This window comes from Solea solea, chromosome 5, assembly GCF_958295425.1.
Source record: "Solea solea chromosome 5, fSolSol10.1, whole genome shotgun sequence".
NCBI lineage: Eukaryota > Metazoa > Chordata > Actinopteri > Pleuronectiformes > Soleidae > Solea > Solea solea.
The window spans coordinates 14,157,204-14,176,063 of record NC_081138.1 but is presented as its reverse complement, the minus strand read 5'-3'; the positions used below and the strand labels follow the sequence as shown (position 1 = coordinate 14,176,063).

The following is an 18,860-nucleotide window of genomic DNA, read 5'->3' as shown; positions in this document are numbered from 1 at the left end:
AGAAGATGGATGGATGGGTTTTAAAGTATAACACAATGACAGCAGAGGCAATAACGTGAGGTACTACAGCAGGGGATCCCATACAACTGCTGTTTTTGATAGTTTCTATATGTTTTACTGTCAACCTGGTATGGTAATAAGAACTTTCAGTGGGGCTTAAAATCTATATCCATATCAATGCTTCACTTTATGCTCATTAAAGGGTGAGTGGATGCTTTTGAGAAAACAGCCTTTAAAGCTAAGTTCACACTACATAGTTTTCAGAGTTGGTGAAATGATGCATCCCACATTACAGGGCATGCTGTCTTGAGTTCTTTGTAAGTCTTTGAGTCTGTTCCTTTTCCACGTGGAACATCTCGTCACAAAAACACATATCTACAGGTTGACCACTGAGCTAAAGCAATGTTGGCTGTGCTCGCCGTCTCATTTTTTAGGTTTTCCTTTTTTATTCTTACTTCTCCTTCTCCCTGATGTTCTCCCTGATGAACTCTGTCAGGGTTTCAGCTACTGAGGTCTGTAACTTGTCAGGAAGGCATCAGGGGGTCTCAGTGGGCCATGTTTTTGAATATTTCACACTTAGGCCTGTGGTATACTTCACATTGCACGTCGCATATCGCGGACCCTGGTCAGGGTCGAAGAAGAAGAAGAAGAAGAAGAAGAAGAAGAAGAAGAAGAATGAAACAGCTCCCTCAAACACGTCTGGTTCGAGCGGCTCACAGCTGAAAGGCCCGTCAGGCAGGGGAGTCGGGGTGTCAGCTAGTTCGACGGTCGCCAGGTCGAGGATCCTTGGCGACTACCTCTTCTGTTGACGCAATTTTTTTTTTTCTGCTTGGTGAGCGGGGCTTAATACTCACGTGCACCCAACACAGCCTTTGTGCGGTTCCAAAATCTGGGCTGCACACGCAGTCTGTACTTTCCGAAGTATACCAGGGCCTTTAGTGACTGCTGACTGCCTATCATGAGCTGATTAGCCAAGAGGGCTGTCTAGTGTGAACTACACTTCAAGCACAGAGGCTGTTTACAGGTGTCTCCTTAAACTTTCCTTTCATGTCTTTGGTGTACCCTTGCTTAGTTTTGAGCAAACAGTGAATATGCTATTATTTTTATATTGCCAAAAGAACAAAAAATACAAACAAAGAAGTGCCATTTGACAGATTGGCATGAACAAACTCTGGTCTTCTGCTTAATTTAAAGGGTGATATTAGAAGTTGCTGGATTTGCAAGGTAAAAATATTCTCACACTTACACTGCACATTGAGTTGGACCTGTGCCTCTCTGCGTTTGATGTTAAGCCCATTGAATGGAGCGGTCTGGCACCGGTACAACCCCATCATATCTCGGGTGACATTCCTAAGCCTCAAGCGGCCATCGGGTGTTTCCATCACAGACTTTCCTGATGGCATTAGAAGGTCCTTTTCGGTCCGCGACCATAGTATAGGTGGACGTGGTTTGCCGTCTACGACCAAGCACACAAGCTCAGTGACTCCTCCCTCTCGCACATTGACCACCTGACTTCCTGGAGGAACTGTCAGCACTGGAGGAGAGACTGAAAAGACAGGAAGGGGAAGTGCAAACGAAAGGTTAAATGAGTTATGAGATAACATTGTGTTCTCTTACTTGTAATAATAGATTTAATTAACGCTTAAGTGCACATGCAAAGTGCAATAAAGGCCTCCTTGAAAATGGCATCTCAACGGGCTTACCTTCTCACAAATGTTCAAAGCAATGGTTAAATACGGTGCAACAGCTTTTGGCAGGTGTGACAGAAATGCTCTAAAGTAAGAACACTTTCCACAATATAAATTCTACTGGTTCAATTTTTAATATTTTACAAAATAAAGAGAGTGCTAACAGAACCAAAAAAAATGAATCAAATCAAGATCAAACCACCCTTTGACTTCAAAACAGCATAAATTCTTACACTTGCACAAAGTGTTTGAAGGAACTCAGGTAGGTTGTTCAAAACATCTTGGAAACTAACCACATATGTTCTGTGGATGTAGGCCACTTTGATTCCTTCTGTCTTTTCATGTAATCCCACATCAGGGCTCTGTATGGCCATACCTTCACTTCCAGGACTCCTTGTTCTGCTTTATGCTGAAGATAGTTCTTAATGACATTGGTCTGCATGTTTGGGTTGGTCATCCAGCAGATGCCTCAATGATGGTATTGCAGTATATTGTATAGGTATCTGGATAAGAATTTGCTTGTATTTCTGAGCATTCTTCTATAAAGACCACTTCTGGTTGGACATCTCAATTGGAAATAATTGTGGGTCTTTCACCTGTCACACAAATGCCACTTTCCACTACATTGTCCCAGCACGACTCGTCTCGTCTCGTCTCGGCACGGCACGGCACAGTTATTTTGATTGTCAATTAGCCATAGTACCTGCTCTGGAGAGGTTCCAAGCGAGCTGAGGCGATATTATGCGTGGCGTCGTCAGACTGCCGGCCACTGATGTGTCATCACATGAGCAAAACTTCTTACACAAGAATCAAATTGAACAATGCCGAACTCTAGATCAATTAAAAAGACAGAAAAATCCTGAAAATGTGCATTAATCTCCTACAATGGGCAAGGACATGTCGAAAATCTCAATATTTAACACGTGTATTTAGCGACCGAAGCCGGCGATCGTGAGCTGCAAGCCGCATCACAACCCCTGCAGCTGTGTTCAGTTAAGTGACTGTGTCCGATGGAGTCATGTAGGAAGTACTGAACGATTCTGTGAACAAATAATTATAATTTATTAACTGATTCTAATGATTCAGTACACCCAAAACCCACTAGTTTGTGTGTGTCACATGTAAAATGTAAAAATAAAACTCACGGCAGTTTCATGCAGCCATGCAGTGATGACTCCGCTCACTCCGAGCCGTGCCGTGCCGAGGCGAGACGAGCCAGGACTATGTAGCGGAGAAGCGCTACAAGTGCCCTTGGGCGACGACTGTGACTCAACATTACGCAGTTCTTTGTGCTTATTGAACAGCATTTTTTAAAACCCCAGTCTGCTTTGAAACCTTTGCCTGGAAGAGACCTTGCTGATGTACTATAACTACCTTGTGCCTTGTTGCTGTACTCTTTAGTGTGTACTTTGTGTCTGTCTGTGTACGACCTGGGACAGAAACTGTCTTCCACAGCCTCACCTTGAAAGCAGAGTCTGGCCAGTTATAAGCCTCCTACACAGCTGTTTCTGATTCACTTAAGGACTGTGTTTCAATCTACATATGAAATTTATGATGATTAATCATATACCTGACTATAATCTTACAAATTCCTGACTTTGTGCAAGTGATTTATATTAAATATATTTTTTTCAGACCCAGCTAAAACTTCTGCACAGCAATGTATGTTCTTATACAGTATAACAAGTCAGAGGGTGGCCATGAGACTGAAATGACAGATGGTGTGAACAGAGAAACTAGATAACAGATGAACGATAAAATAATGATATGAAAAGAAAATGACATTTAAGACTAATTTTATTGGACAATCACACAGTTTAAGTGTGACATGGGAGCATTATAAAATATTACTACTCCGGTTAAAGTAATAACTTTATGATTAACTCCACTCAAGAATGTACTTTTTTTTTTTTTACATGGTCATATTCTCTGTGATGTACTAACAGACTAACAAGTTAGAAGAGTCTCCGTTCAAACTACCTTTCAAGTTTAGGCAAATGATGGGAAATAGTCCTTTATTCTTTATTTGTAAACATATGTAAAAATAATAATAAAGAAAAAAGATAAAACACCAAAAAAATAAGTTACAAATATATATTTTCTTGTCAAAGAGTGAGCTAAAGTTCACAGAAAATGTGTCTTAAGTCCCGTTTATACCCCATTTCTCTCCACTCTACTTACCTCCATGCGTATTTTGCATATTTATAGACATTACTGCATCAAAAAACATGGCAACCATTGAAGAAGTTATTTTATAATATACATTTGCGTGACCTTTCCCTATTGTAGCACAATAAAGGTATATCGTATCGTGTCGTATCATATCGTATAATGCTTGTTCCGAAGTTGACAGAAACGCAAGCTGATTTCATGGCGGTGGAATGTAAGACCACTGAATGTTAGTCGTCCCATTAAGGGAGAATATTACCCGTCGCTGTTGCCGATGAGGAAGATTGATGACGAGTGGGATAGTCCTTCGAATGAATGCTCATATAGAATATTCTTTGTCATTTTTCTGACTGATTGGAATATTGACTCTATCCTGGCCCCACAATGTCCCCATCTTTTGTGTAGAGTATAAATGTGCCTTCAGTCTGACAGAGAGAGAGAGAAAAAGAAGAAGTAATAACCTACCACTGTTCTGAGAGATGTTAACATCCACACGGAGCTCTGGGACTCTGCTGCCTGGGAAATTTGCCACACAACTGTAGGTAGCCAAGTCTCTGAACTTCATGTCCACAATCTCCAAACTGCTGGTGCCCGGTGCCATGTCTGGGTCACTGCGCAGCAAGATCAGGCTGTCTGAGTTGAAGACAGGTGCACCGTTCTTGTACCAGGTGTAGTTGACCTTGTCCTGTGGGGTGGCATCAACGTGGCATGACAGCTTGAGGTCCCGACCCATTTGGATGGTCTCGCTATCCTTGTTGGAGTCTGGTGTAATTTGAAAGGTCAGGTTGCTCATGGCTGCGTGTTGTGACGGGGGGGTTGAAGAAGACAGAACAAAGGGTAAATTCATTAAATTAAATTCACACTGTGGCAAACAGGTTGTGAAGTCTGTGAAATCTTTATTTCCACAAACTATTGTTTCATTAAAAGAAATCTCACTGCAGGTACTCTTAGGTACATTAAAATATTCAAGTATTTTTACATCAACTTCAATGACATTTTCTTTAGTATTTTCCTCCCCATGACAAAAAATAGAAATTGATTTAATCGTCTGAGAGAAGGGGAATGAGAGTAAAATCAGAATTAAATGAAAATAAGGTGGATAAAGAAGGAATATGATGGCTAAAGCAGAATGCTATATGAGTTTGTGTGTGAGGCATGAGGAGGAGGCAACAGGACGAAAAGAAGAAGAAAGAAAGAGAGAGATCGGAAGGAACCAATTGTGAGGGAGGGCAAGACAAAAGGAGCCTGATGAAGAATAAAACAAGGGGTGCAATAGTGGGGGGGGGGACAAAATCAAGGACAAAGAGTAACTCTCACACTGTCACATTTACTTTTCAGTTTCAAAGGCTGTGTTTCCCCAACAGATTTGCATGTTGAATACAAAACTGCTCTCTGTTTTCCCACCAAGGGAGAGACAGGCAGTGCGGAGGAGCTTCATTTCAACTACTTTTGAGCTTGTTAGCAACATTCCTGGGTGGAGCCATGGATATAAGGCAGTGACCATATGGTTAATGTGATCATGCAACTTTGCCTACTTAGTGTGAAGAGGATGCCGTCTGTGCGCTAATATGCGAGTGTGTGATGTGGGCGGCTGTAGCTGTTTGTGCACCCAAGTGCATGTGCGACTGTGTCCCCTGTCTACCAGCCAACTTCTCTCTCTCTCCGCATTCAGTGTGTGTGTGAGTGTGTGTGTGTGTGTGTGTTGAATATTCCGTCTTGCCACCTGTGCCGGTGTGACGATGTGTTCGAGCCCATTAGGCAAACAGGAGAAACCCATCCAGCATACGTTCTCTGCAGTGTTCACTAACAGAGGAGCCTGTCGCTAATTGCTTCCACTCCACTCCAACTAACTGGAGTGAATAAAGATGATTAAAGGGGATTAAAACAAGCCAGAGAGAGAAGAATAGAAGGCTTTTGTTTAAATTGTTGGGGAATTAGAAATAAAACAATGCTTATCCCGTCTATTCGGACAAGCTTCACACAAACTAGTCTTTGAAGGACTCATTCCATTCTAAAAATCCTCACCCTTAAAGTTAACCATAAGCAGTTCATGCCTAACCCTAACCTTCACCTAACCACAATTCAAATCTTATGCCAAAAAGTGTCCTAAATAGGTCACAAATACAAGTACACACACACATATTTATATATACACATATATATATATATATATATATATATATATATATACACATATATATATATTTGCTGTATGACTAAACACAAACAAATGAATGACTTACTTCTGACGACGAGATTGGCGTTCTTTCTTGCAGGGTTGCCCACATTGTTGACCGCTGAGCAGTTGTAAAAGCCCGCATCGGCCGGCGTGACTGCCCGCAAAATCAGCGTTGCCCCGCGAACTTGGGCGCTGAGAGGAAGAGGGCCGGGATAGCGTGACCACGTCACAGTGGGGAGGGGGAAACCTGCAGTCACCTCGCAGGTCAGGAGCACATCCTGCCCGGGATCCACTACCACTGTGTCGTTGACTGACAGCCGGATCACTGGGGGACCTGCAGGGGGACACATGAGAGGAGAAGACGGGAGAGGATTATCGTCTCTTTTGTAAAACAGAACAGAGTAGTTTATGGAGTGTTCTGCTACTGCTGTACACGACTGGCAATTGCAGATGTAGACAACTACAAATGCTGGAGTCTGACAGTAATAATGTTCACCTGTCAAATTTAGATGCAATTAAATGCTTCTCAGTGGGGTTGCAGGATGGTTACAGTGAGTCTCATACAAGCTAATGTATGTGCATTTTGTGGGAATGAGCTCATAAAAGTGTGATTTTATACAGACTTTCTCACTATACAGTGGATTTCCCCACAGGATGCCTCCCCACAGTTTTATAAATTAGGAGTTTGACATCCTGGTCTCCGGCTACTGTTAGTTGAAAATGTATTCACATGTTATTCAACCAAATCATTCAATCAATAATCAAGCAGAATTTGAAGTATGTAGCCTACATATACATGAATAAATGCATCAAACTGAACACATAACTACCGTACTTATGGACATAAGGACAGTAAGTTGCAGATATCTATAGAGGATCACCACTTCACTGCGTAAACCCCAAGACACTCAGGCAAGACCTGACCTCCTACCAAATGAGCACACAGCAGCTGTTTAGCATTCTGTTCACACTGCAAATATGATGCAGTGTGTAAATATGTGCTGAGAGTATGCTTCTCATTGTGCGCTGTGTGCTTGCGACCAAAAGCGCATTCATGCAAGGGCATTTTAATTTCTTGTCCCTTCCCGGTACACGGTAATCCGTTAAGGTAATTCATGTCCTGTTTCTTTGCTCTCACGTCACCCATGTCCTTCCTGCTGCGTCCAATCCTGAGGATAACTGACCTACAGGAATAGTACAACGTGACCCAAAATACAGTTGCATAAGCTAACACAAATCCCGTTGCAGGACAGAGATCGATTGAACCGAGGCTATGTCCAAACACAACAAAGGAGCAGTGGGAGCATAGTACAGTGTTGAACAACTCATGAGGACGGAGAGAATAAAAGACAGAACTGAAGTGGGAGAGGGGGAAGGACAGAAATAAGAAGGATATTACTCATCGAAGATGACGTTTGGCGAGAGGGAGAAAAGAAAACACCTGCTTAATGAAGGCTTATACTGTGTCAAGTGTCAACAGAGGCTGTTGAACCGTGTAAGCGGATTTGAGATGTACACAATGTACGGGCAGGGCTATTCAATTCTAATTTAGATAAACCAGCATGAATGTCCCTTTAAATGTGCTCCCATCTGACAAAGGCACAAACAATAAAAGAACTATACCTGAACATAATCTAAAGTAGTAGCAATAATGTTTTCCACTTTGAAATAAAGAACATTTTGGTCATATCTGTCTTTCCCACGCCCCAAAGTAAATACAAACAAAAAAACAACTGTTTCTCTTTGAAATAAAAATAAATGTGTTTGTCACATTTGCCTCAGGTGCAAATTAAAAGCACTCTACCGTTTCAGTTCACTTTTAACAAGGCTTTTATTGTGAAATATTTAGAGGAGCGACGGAGGCACCGCTTCACACGACTGAGAGTCCCGACACTTAGCTGATTACAGAGCAGTATTTAAATGTAAAAATGGCATTTTTACATGGCAAAGCAAACCCTGCATAAAACCTAGCAACAGCTGCACGGCAGACGCACTCCCTGTGTGAACAACAGCGTGAACAAAATACTCGCATTAGAAATCATGATGTTCTAGACCTTGGCTTGAAATGTTCTCTTTTTGGAAGTCTCAGGATTTTAATTGACTATTTCTCATACAAAGCATTCAACAGGACCTCCCTGCAGTCTAATGATGGCATAATACATATTTCGCACAAGAACACATCTGGCAACGCTACCTGCAACATCTCATAGAAGGTTTTTGCATATCGTTCCAGGAGGTGTAAATGGGGTGACAGGAAGGTAACATGTAAGAAGTGTATGTGGAGCAAGCGCTGAATCACTTTTTATTGCTTTCACACAAAATGAATTCAGTCACCACAGTCACCAAATTTCATGAACTCTTTTCTCAGAGTCCACCGCTTGCAAAACAAAACTTTTGCAGCACATTTTTTCATGTTCAAAACTGCTAAAAAATAAAAATCCACATTCAAATCTATAGAGAAATGTCTAAAAAAAACTATTTCACAATAAAATGAAATAATTATAATAACTTCAAATACAGCTGAGTGAAGTTCCCGGCTGATCTAATCTACCCAGGTGACGAGTTTGGTCTTATTAGCAAGCAGATAAAAGGGAATTGTTTCTGAATGTATTTAAAAAAAAAAAAAGAATGGATCGAAGAGGACAGGTTGGTAGAGAAGGAAGAGAGTCAGGGGGAAGGACAAGTGGAAGGAGAGGAAAACATAGAGCTGTGTTCTCTGATGAGATAAGGCCCGCAATTATTGACCATGTGGTGAATCATGGTTTCTTCAGAGCCTGGTTTTAAAACCCTTAAAGCCCAAAGCCTATTTTGTAGGTCTCTGCTCAAACATTGCACACTCATAATGAAATGAGTATATATCCATAACCACAAGGTCTATTTGAATAGAACACATTTGATTTGTTAAGAAGTGTAAATATCAGTACTTGTGTTACTGGTGAAGAGTAAATGAAACAAAAATGGGAGAAAAAAAAGCAGGCTTGCCTAAAAAAGAAGCACTTTCAGGATGAGTATCTCTTTGGAATGATGCAGCTGCAGCTCTTAACTTCTATAAAATCATAGTAAAACATGATCGCTGCAAAGGTTGACTTTGTTCAAGTGAAAATTAGAGAGGTTTTTAGTACAGAAAGTACAGACAAGGTCTCATTTGGCACATTTTGGCACCATCTGTATTTTCTCATGTATAAAACGACTTATTTAATTTTTGTATCACTATTGCTGTCTGGGGCCACACGGTGGATTAGTGGTTTGCACTCTCGCCTTGCAGCGAGAAGACCCGGGTTCGAGCCCCGGTTGGAACAAGGGCCTTTCTGCATGGAGTTTGCATGTTCTCCCCGTGTGTGCGTGGGTTCTCTCCGGGTTCTCCGGCTTCCTCCCACAGTCCAAAAACATGCAATGTGGGGATAGGTAAATTGGACACTCTAAATTGACCATAGGAGTGAGTGTGAGAGTAAATGGTTGTTTGACTCTATCTGTGTGTGGCCCTGTGATGGACTGGCGAACTGTCCAGGGTGTACCCCGCCTAACGCCCGATGTAGCTGAGATTGGCACAGCACCCCCCGCGACCCTCTGGCAGAGGATAAAGCGGTAGATGATGACTGACTAATATGACAGTTTATGGCTTTGTTTGAAAGTTCAGTCAGACTTCTATATAGTTCCCATTCCAAAAACAACTGAGCTGTATCCCAGAGGGATTGGTCGATTTGAGTGAATGACAACTCATTTGAATTAGATCCACCAGACTGAAGCTATCATCACCAAAATGAGATGTCAGCCAATCAGAATCAGCAGAACGGCAGCATGGGACAGGCTGCGGCATATGGAGAATGTAATGCTTCCCTCAGGGTCCTAATGTCCGTTAGAAACGCCCGGAATGATTTGAGCGTAACACAAGAGGTCCGTCTGACTGTATATACCGTTGTTTAGCAGTAATATAACGTTTTCATGGAGAAACATCAAAGGTAAGAGGCATTTTACACTATGTTGTGTGTTCTGGATTAAGTGTTGTAGCGTTAGATCCAGAAATGTGGTGAGTGGGTTGACACAGCGGTGCCGTACGGAGTTTGATATGTAGTTTATTCATTTAGTTGTCATTTGAGCTGTCGTTTGTCACATTTAAAAGAGGTTTTGTGCAGTATTCCACTATTGTTCAAGTGCTTCTCTGGGTCCCCGAACTGGGGGACCATAAGGTTTGGGTGCACACAAATTTGCAGCTTTCAAATGTTGCATCGAAATTAGATTTTTTTCAACAAATCAACAGGTGAGACATCACAATGGTTTGCTTTTGCACAATGCTGTCATACAACACAGAGAGGTGAATATCTTTAAGTTTTTAGATTTTTTATGTCCTCTTTTAATTTTTAATCTACCACAGAATATTTGTAATTCTAATTTTTTGTTTGTTTGTTATTCACGGTACACTATAGTTCTATAATAAAATACGGATTTATCTGAAAGCAAAATCATTGAGACCTTAAAGATAAGGTGCGTTTTATGTAATTCCATCTGTCGTTAGTATTCTGTAGTTCAGTGTGCTAAGAGTGACAGTGTTTGCTTCCTAAGTGGGACTTGTTGCTGATGTCGTGGATGAATGATCTTATTTTTAGACATGTATGATGTGTTTTGTTGGGGACAAAAAAACAAAAAAAGTTTTGAGTTTTGAGCACTGCAACAAAAACGATAACATAAAGCAGGAACGATCCAGTTTCTCTAGTGGGTATAAGTAATTTGCCTGTTGTTGAGTTTTGTGTGTGTCTTCAAAGGCTTTTTGAGGGTTGAGTCTTACTGTAAATGTAAGAGAGGGTTTACAATCAGGGTTAGGTGAGGGCTAGATATTGAATTAATAAATGAGAAGGAATATCGGTAAAACATCTCTGTCACTAGATGTCAACGTATGACTGAGGATGCACATTTTAAACGCACTTTAAAGGAAACAAGAATATCAACCTGAGTGACAGTTAATCCTCTGTGAGAGAATGACCCCACAGAGTACAGGAAGCAATTCATTCCTCTAATAGACTTGACACAGTACATCCTCTCATCTAATCTGTTTTTTAACAGATTGCAATTTCTGTAATGAGAGAGGTGCACAGAGGCTCGGCACACTGGTTTACAGATGCATGTTTCTGTTGATGTCTCTTTTAATACACAGATGTGTGCAAAGCTGTGCGCACACACACACACACACACACACACAAATGCAAACAGGCTTGTACTTAATATGATATCTATTTAAGTTATGGTTTTCAAACTGAATACATTTTCACCGATAACACAGCACATAATAGCACACTTGAATTGCACCATGGAAATAAAACCCTGAGCTTTCTAAGAAGTGAAGGCAACTTATGTGGAAACTTTTTTGTTCGTAATAAGTCTCCTAACTCCAGCCATAGTAATTGGGACTGTATTGCACAGTTACATAAGGCCGATAAACCAAAGTGAGTCTGCATGTCACACGTGTGGTTTCATGTACTGCATTTGAAAGGCAATGTTGAGCAGATATTGGCTGCTGGTGTTAGTTAGGGTGCTGATGCACCTTTTCTGGGTCTGTCCCTGTCACTGCCTTCACCTACATAGTCCACATCGTGTGGAAACGATTAACCATCAATATTCATACAGTAAATCTGTGTGCAACATTGGGTGGGAATATCAAAACATATATGTAGATAGAGATAAAGATAGATAAATAAATGGTGGTACACTTGAATGATCAATGAAAACTGAAACCCACTGAGAAGATGGTTAATTATGCCGGAGGAGAATCCAAACCTGTCTAATCAATGTCTCGATCCCCACACCCAAGTCTCATTCTCTATTTTTCGTTCACACAGTAGGTGAATGCTGGTGTTTTGTAAGCAGAAACAGTCACCACTATGTCAGTCAAAGATATAATAGGGTGGTAGGTCAGCAGGTATTGCCACCATCTGTGATAACAAGGCTGGTATTGTTATCACCGTGTGAGTCACTGTGTGTGTCTGTGTGTTCTGTAAGAGTGTGTGGCATCTACCCTAGCAGGGACTTAAGTGTATATAACAAGTTGTATTTTGAAGGTCTGCAGACAGATTTGGTTCCTAACATGTTGTTTTAACTGTGCAAGATCTAGTCACTAAACTTAACAGCCAGTTGAATCTATGCAGCCAACATTAAGGAAATAAGAAAGGTACAGCACACCCTGCAAATTTTTCAAAATCTGTTAAAATAAAACTGAATAAACTTTCAAAATATAAAAATATTCAGCCGCATGATTGGGTTTCTACACTTTTCCTTTTGGACAAAGAATGTGTGAGAGAACTCAAAGTCCATGAAAGTCACTTTAATATAATCTAAGGTTTTACTCCATCCCTACACATGTCCCAGCCTTGTTCCATTACCCTTTCCGCCCTGTACTCTACCGCTTTAAATAACATCTCAATCTCCAGAGCATTTGCCTCCATGTTCTTTTTCACGAGAGGCAGGGAAGAGAATTTGGCTATGGTCGGCAGATACTGGAGGGCACAAGTCGCTTCTCAAATCCCACACTGAGATTATAATATGAAAATCAATCAATCCCCTTGTTCCAGTGGGAGAATCAGTAGTTATGGCCTGGTCGGATGAATCTAATCTTAGCAGGGACTAAGGCTTCACTGACAAAAGGAGCTCAGTGGGGAAGATTAAATTACACTCATTAGTTAAATATTATAGAAATGGAAAACAAAGCAGAGTCTCACTGTTTGTTTTACTCTATTACAATCATCCCAGTACCAAAGAAGGACTATTTGCAGCATATCTGTTTCTCATCTTCTGTTAAACATCAATGTATTTTTTTTCACATCATCTATTCCGAGACCCTTAACAATAATTGTTCTTTATTTTCAGGAATTCCTCTTAAGAGTAATTTTGGAAATCTGAGACAAGCGATGTGATTTTCTGTGATGACGCCATTATATTTTGACTGAAAAGGCTTATTTGTGTCTTGTGGCTGTGTTTATTCAAATGTATCTATTTATTGTGCAATGAGAGTGTTTTTGCTGAAATACTGTATACTTTTATATTAACCACCTTCTCTTAAAATAGAACCACAGTTAAAGTTAAACGACTAGAAATGTTTTTTTTTAATAAAATGAACTGCAGTTTTTGTTGGTATTTAAAATTCGGAGCAGTTAAAGTTCACACAAAGGAGAATATAGCCAAGCAGTTCAGTAAAACCTTGATATTAGGGTCTGAAAAAGCAACACATTACTCTAAGTCCATACTGAACAGGTTTACTGTGGAACTCTAAGCTGCGTGCATGGATAATTTATCATGTGTATTGTCTTTTCATCGCTCCTAAAAATCCTAAACTGTTGCTCACACACACACACACACGCTAAGCAGTGTATGTTTTCTGACATTCTGTGAGGCAGTGAGGTCTGGACCATGCCTGTGTGTGTGTGTGTGTGTGTGTGTGCACAGAGGGATAATACTGATCTCAGCGTAAAAGAATGACAGGCTGAGGAACATCTCTCGTACAGCAGGGGTGCATTAGTATGAGGTGCTGAATTACCATTCACACAAAAATACATGTAAGTTTTACTTTGTTTAGATTTTTAATGTTTGTGAATCTGTGGACTCTTCCCAAAACTGACAAGTCACAGCTGACAGACTGAGGGCCAATGAGCTAAAAATGACAGCATGAAAAATTAATTAAATTATATTTACTGGCTACTTGACGCAAACTCTGTTTAGTCTCTCTTTTTCAAAATGGCATTTCTCATTTATCATAATCCATCATTCATCATCCCTTGTCCCATGTAGTGTTTAGTCATATTTAATAACATGTCTGTGAGCTACAGTGCGTTCACCTGAGTGTCCATCTCTCATTTTCTATCTGATTTGTTCTCAGGCTTTCATTTCCTTCCTCCTCTGCAACCACCTTTTATTTCTTCATGATCATTCTTTCACAGAGATGACAAACCCTTTTCTCGCTCCTCCTAACTTCATATTAGAGTTTGTTCACCCACATTCTTGGGGTATGTGGGGAATCTCTTCCTTTATCTGCCAGAACCATTTTCTGATTGATAACCTCTTCTTCAGTTCAGTTGGCCATCTGTGGCCATCACAAAAAACAGAACTAAAAATGCTTCTCTTCGTTTTTAATTGTGTTGATAAGATCCTGTTTTTGGTGATTTAAGAAAGAGGTGGAAGTGTGTAGATCTCAATTCCAAAGAAAATGAAAGTTTTAAACTGTGATGTAGTTCACTATAGTTACTTTGCTAGTTGGTTTACAAACTATTTTGAAAGATTTTGAGCTCTGAAGCGTTGTTGTAAATTACTGGAATACAAAATTCCAAATGAGTCCAAATGATTTATCAATAACCCATTACTGTTAATGGTAAACTTTAAATGGTTCCAGCTTCTCAAAAGTGGGGATACCAAAATAGAACGATCTCAAACAATCTCAACCACGGCTGCATATTGTTGTTCATGCATGAGTTATAATAATATAATTATAATAGTTAAGGCAAACATTCTTATCTACCTTAAGTACTTCCCTGCTGACTTAGATTATTTTAAAACTTTAATTTTCTTTGTAATTGTGATGTCAGTGATCTACACACTTCCACCTCTTCTTTGAATCACCAAATACAGGATCTTATCAACACAATCTAAAATGAAGAGAAACATTTTTATTTCTGTTTTTTTCGTGATGGCCACAGATGGCCAAGATTCTTTTTTATTATTATTATAATATTTTTTTTTTAACTGCTCTGGCAGATAAAGGAAGAGATTCCACAGCATTCCTGGAAATAAGAATGTAATGAATGTAATAAGAATGCAGAAATAAAAAACACTTCTTTTCTTGCTAGTGCAACAAGCAGAAAGAACAAGAATATATGTACAAAAGGAGATACAGATAGAGCAATATGCAATTGTTGGGTATATATGGAGGGATGGATTATTAAATAAATAAATATAAATATAAATATAACTATATATATATATAAAAATGTAAGTGCATGTTTCTGAAACACATGGTCTCCAGCATGTGAGCTGAAATGTGCAGAACATTCTCGGTCTTCAAACCAGGCCAGGTTTTAGAACCTTGATTGGAAAATATTGATTTTAAGGGAATAGTTTTACATTTTTGGTGACAAACTCCCACACTCCCTTTCTTGAATGGGAAGATCAATACTACTTTAATGTATGTAAGGTAAGAATGAAACTACCATGGTGGTAATGTACTGGACGCTTTCCTTGGACTGCTGTATGTGCACTTTTTTAATGGTAAAATAAACGTGATGTAATGGTTTAATTAATATGAGCTTTAGAGGTGTTTATACGCATATAGGCCAGTTCAGTGTGACATCGATCTTACCGTCTAATTCCCGACGAGAAAGCAAATAAAAAAATGTGTTTTCCAAAATGACGAGCTGCTGCTTAGGGTAGTATTCATTTTTCATTTTTACAACCAGTGTGGAGGTTTTTAAAGCCATTATTTTTTGCTCATGAGGCTTTTTTCCTAACCTACAGCCTATTTCCACATTTCAGTGTATGTTGTTTCAGGTTCTCTGAGTAAAGAAAAAAGAAGGGGGAAATAGGATACCAAGCCCCTGAACAGTCCTCTGTTAAGAACAAGATTAGTACATTTAGCTCAATAAGAAGAATGTTTCAAACATAAATGACCAATCAACCAAAAACACAGACAATGTAAAAGGAGGATTTAAATAAGATGAAAATGGTTGGAAACATAAACACCTGAAAACAAGCAAACATTAACTGAAGCTGGCATTTCTAAAATGCTGTAAAAAAAGACAGGGAGAGGAAGGATGAGGAAGCAAATTAAATCAAATGAATAGTAAAAATCCCTACAAGCATGGAGTTTTCCTTTGTGGTGTGTCAGCCTGACTGGAACCAACCTGACAGGCTTGTCAACGGCAACAATGTTGTCGTAAGTAACAGAGTTACCGAGCGGTGGCGTGGAGATGGACAGAGCAGTGTGGAGAGAATTGGAGATAACAGGGGAGTGTGACAACTGAATTACAGCTGACGGCTCTGAGATGAGCTCTCAGCAACAGAAAAGAAAAAAAAGAAATAACAAGAGCAATGAACACTATGGCATGCTGGGAAGCAGGCAAGCAGCTACAAAGACTTTGAACAAATTTGATTGGAAAGTCAGAGGGCAGAAGAGAAACCCATGGAAACAAAGGAAGACAAAAAAAAAAAATGAAGGAAGTAAAAAGATGAGGGGATGACAGGAGAGTGCCATTTCATGAACAAGACAAAATATATGATATATGAGAGAGAGAGCAAGGGATTCTGGGGCCAAGACCGAGTGCAGAGAGAAGTCAAATGAGATGAGAAAGTGCAGAAGTCAAACAGCAAGATAGTGTACAGAATGTCTGTTGTGGTCAGGACAACTGCAGAGGGATACATCGCCACAAGGGAGGGAAATAAAACAAGTGCCAACACAAATGATCATAAAGAGTGAGGAAAACAAATGTATTTCTTGTGAAAGCATGTTTACTTACTGGTAGCATTCGTGAGCCTAAAAGTGACCGACTTGTCCTCGATGTTGCACACGTTGCGCACCGACACCTGGCAGGTGTAATCAGCAAGGTCCTTGGGTCTGAGGTTCTTCAGCTTCAGTACCTTGGTCTCACCCTAGACGGGAACCAACATCAACAATACATCATTTTCTAAGTGTATTAATATTATAACCCTGATGAGACTTGTTGTTTATATGAATCTAATCAAACAACAATATCAACATCAATTTATAATCTTAAATAAAAGTCGTTAAAAACTTTTAATGAGAGTGAAAAACCACTGAAGCACACACGCACACGGATTATGTTTGTGTGCCTGACATGCACCAATTATCGCTTGTATTTAAGATGTAAATAAGGATTATTTGAATGATGAATGGCAAAGAAGCTTTGCATGAGACTATCAGCAAAATTAAATCAATTTGATTGTTTGTGCAAAAAATAGCTGAAAAACACCCCCCCCCCCACCCCCCGCTCCCTTACTATTATGAAACTACAGCGTGTCTCACCATCTCAATAGCTTTGTCTGTGCTTCTCTTGAAAATGCACATTCCCTTCAACTTCACTAATGAAGTTTCAGATCAAGATTTTGTGTCTGACATGACATAACTGTCTGTCTGCTGCAGAAGGTGATGGGAAAATAGCGTCTCGGGCAACCCTGAGAGGAGCTGTACTGACTGGCTAATTGAACTCCAGGGGATCTGCTTTGTGGCTGACTGACACTTGATAAGTGGATAAAAACGGGAGGGAGACAGAGAGGCTTGTGCGAAGGCAACCACTCAACGCTGGGAGACTGTTTATTTGGTCGGCTAACTGGACAAGTAACTGGCCAACTGATGGGGAATAGTTTCAACTTGACTGAAAGCTTGCACGTCTCTATTGGCAGTCAAAAAGCCCAATACTACTACACAGTAAGTGCACATGGAGGTTTTCTATGTGCATAGATCTATGTGCTTGTTTGTAATTATGTCTACATGTGTGCAATTTTAATGTCAGCGTCCACTACATAATTATATTTGTAGTTTTAAGTCTGAGAGTGAAAAGAACATTTCTATTAGAATCCCTCTCACATGGTAGATAGATAGATATATAGATAGATAGATAGATAGATAGATAGATAGATACAACATTTAATCCCTCACTCTCTTGATAGCTAGCATATTTAGTTTATTATTCTTCTATTATTAACATACATTTTTACTAGAATTCAAACTAATTTGGCATTTGGAAAAGTGCATTCACAACTTGACAGACGTGACGCTCTGCTTTAAGTTTAAAGCTGGTGCTAATTGCTGTTTGGAAAGGGATTTTGTAAATTGTCATTTACATTGCTATGACCTGGAGCTTCGTTGCCATGACGATATCATTTCAACAGTGTTCATATCAACTAGAACGTTAATCACAAAAGTAGAACAAAAACACAATATATCTGTATTTTTTCTTAGGCATAGGTGTAAAACTTTTTTTGAGAAATGTTGCTATGCACTTTCCAAAGAGATAATAAATAAACACAGCGTGATTGCGCACCTGGCCAAGTGTCTGTTCTGTGTAGTATTTACATGTACCTGAGTGTAAAGTGGCTCGTAGATGTCCACTCCATTGTCCTTGCTCTGTTCGATCAGCACGCTCGCACGTTTCCAGATAAACCGCGCGGGAGGGTTGGAGTTGACGGTGCAGCGCAGGAACACCGTCTTCTCCTGGTAGTAACTGCCTCGTACATCACTGATGGTCTGATGCACCGTGAGAACTGGTGTGTCGAGGTCTGCCAAACACAACAAAGGAACAGAAGAAGAAAAAAAGAAGAATGAAGCTGCAGGGAAAGATTACTGCTAATTATTCTCTAGAAGCTTCTTCATTAAAGTTTTATATTAGCACACACTGATATTCAAAAACCACAAGGTAGTGTTTTACAGAAGCACACATTCTTCAACATGTGGCTAGTTCAAAGACCTTTCTCTCTGTATGATGCGATGCTGCCGCCTGGTCTGTGCAGTACATTGCTGATATTGTGTGCAGCAGTAATGTGATTTGGTAGCTGGGACACAACAAATAAATGCTGTTTGTACAAATGTGCTGTTTGCTGGCACTGATTGGCACACCCACACTGACCAAAGCTACCCAAACACTTGCCAATGGATTCTCTCTTCCAACAAGCACAAATGTACAAACAATCTTTTCATTTTGCCATTTCCCTCTGTAGCTCTCTCACACATGAAGCACATTTATGTATTATTTCTCTATTTCTCTTATAACCGTTTTCCCTCAACTTGTCCCATTTCCCTGTGCATTTCCATCATGGGCGTGTCATCTCTTTTCTCC

At 40.0% G+C, this 18,860-nt stretch overlaps 1 protein-coding gene across 2 annotated transcripts in view; it reads right to left on the bottom strand.

Annotated features, from left to right (window-relative positions):
* Positions 1-18,860, bottom strand: part of LOC131459659 (MAM domain-containing glycosylphosphatidylinositol anchor protein 1) — a 138,211-nt gene that overhangs the window by 38,065 nt on the left and 81,286 nt on the right. For both annotated transcript variants that reach the window (XM_058629681.1, XM_058629682.1), the window contains exons 5-9: positions 18,107-18,303; positions 16,524-16,656; positions 6,101-6,370; positions 4,323-4,652; positions 1,247-1,546 (exon numbers count right to left, since the gene is read on the bottom strand). In XM_058629681.1, coding sequence (XP_058485664.1) covers positions 1,247-1,546; positions 4,323-4,652; positions 6,101-6,370; positions 16,524-16,656; positions 18,107-18,303 — 1,230 coding nt within the window. The remainder of the gene's footprint in view (positions 1-1,246; positions 1,547-4,322; positions 4,653-6,100; positions 6,371-16,523; positions 16,657-18,106; positions 18,304-18,860) is intronic.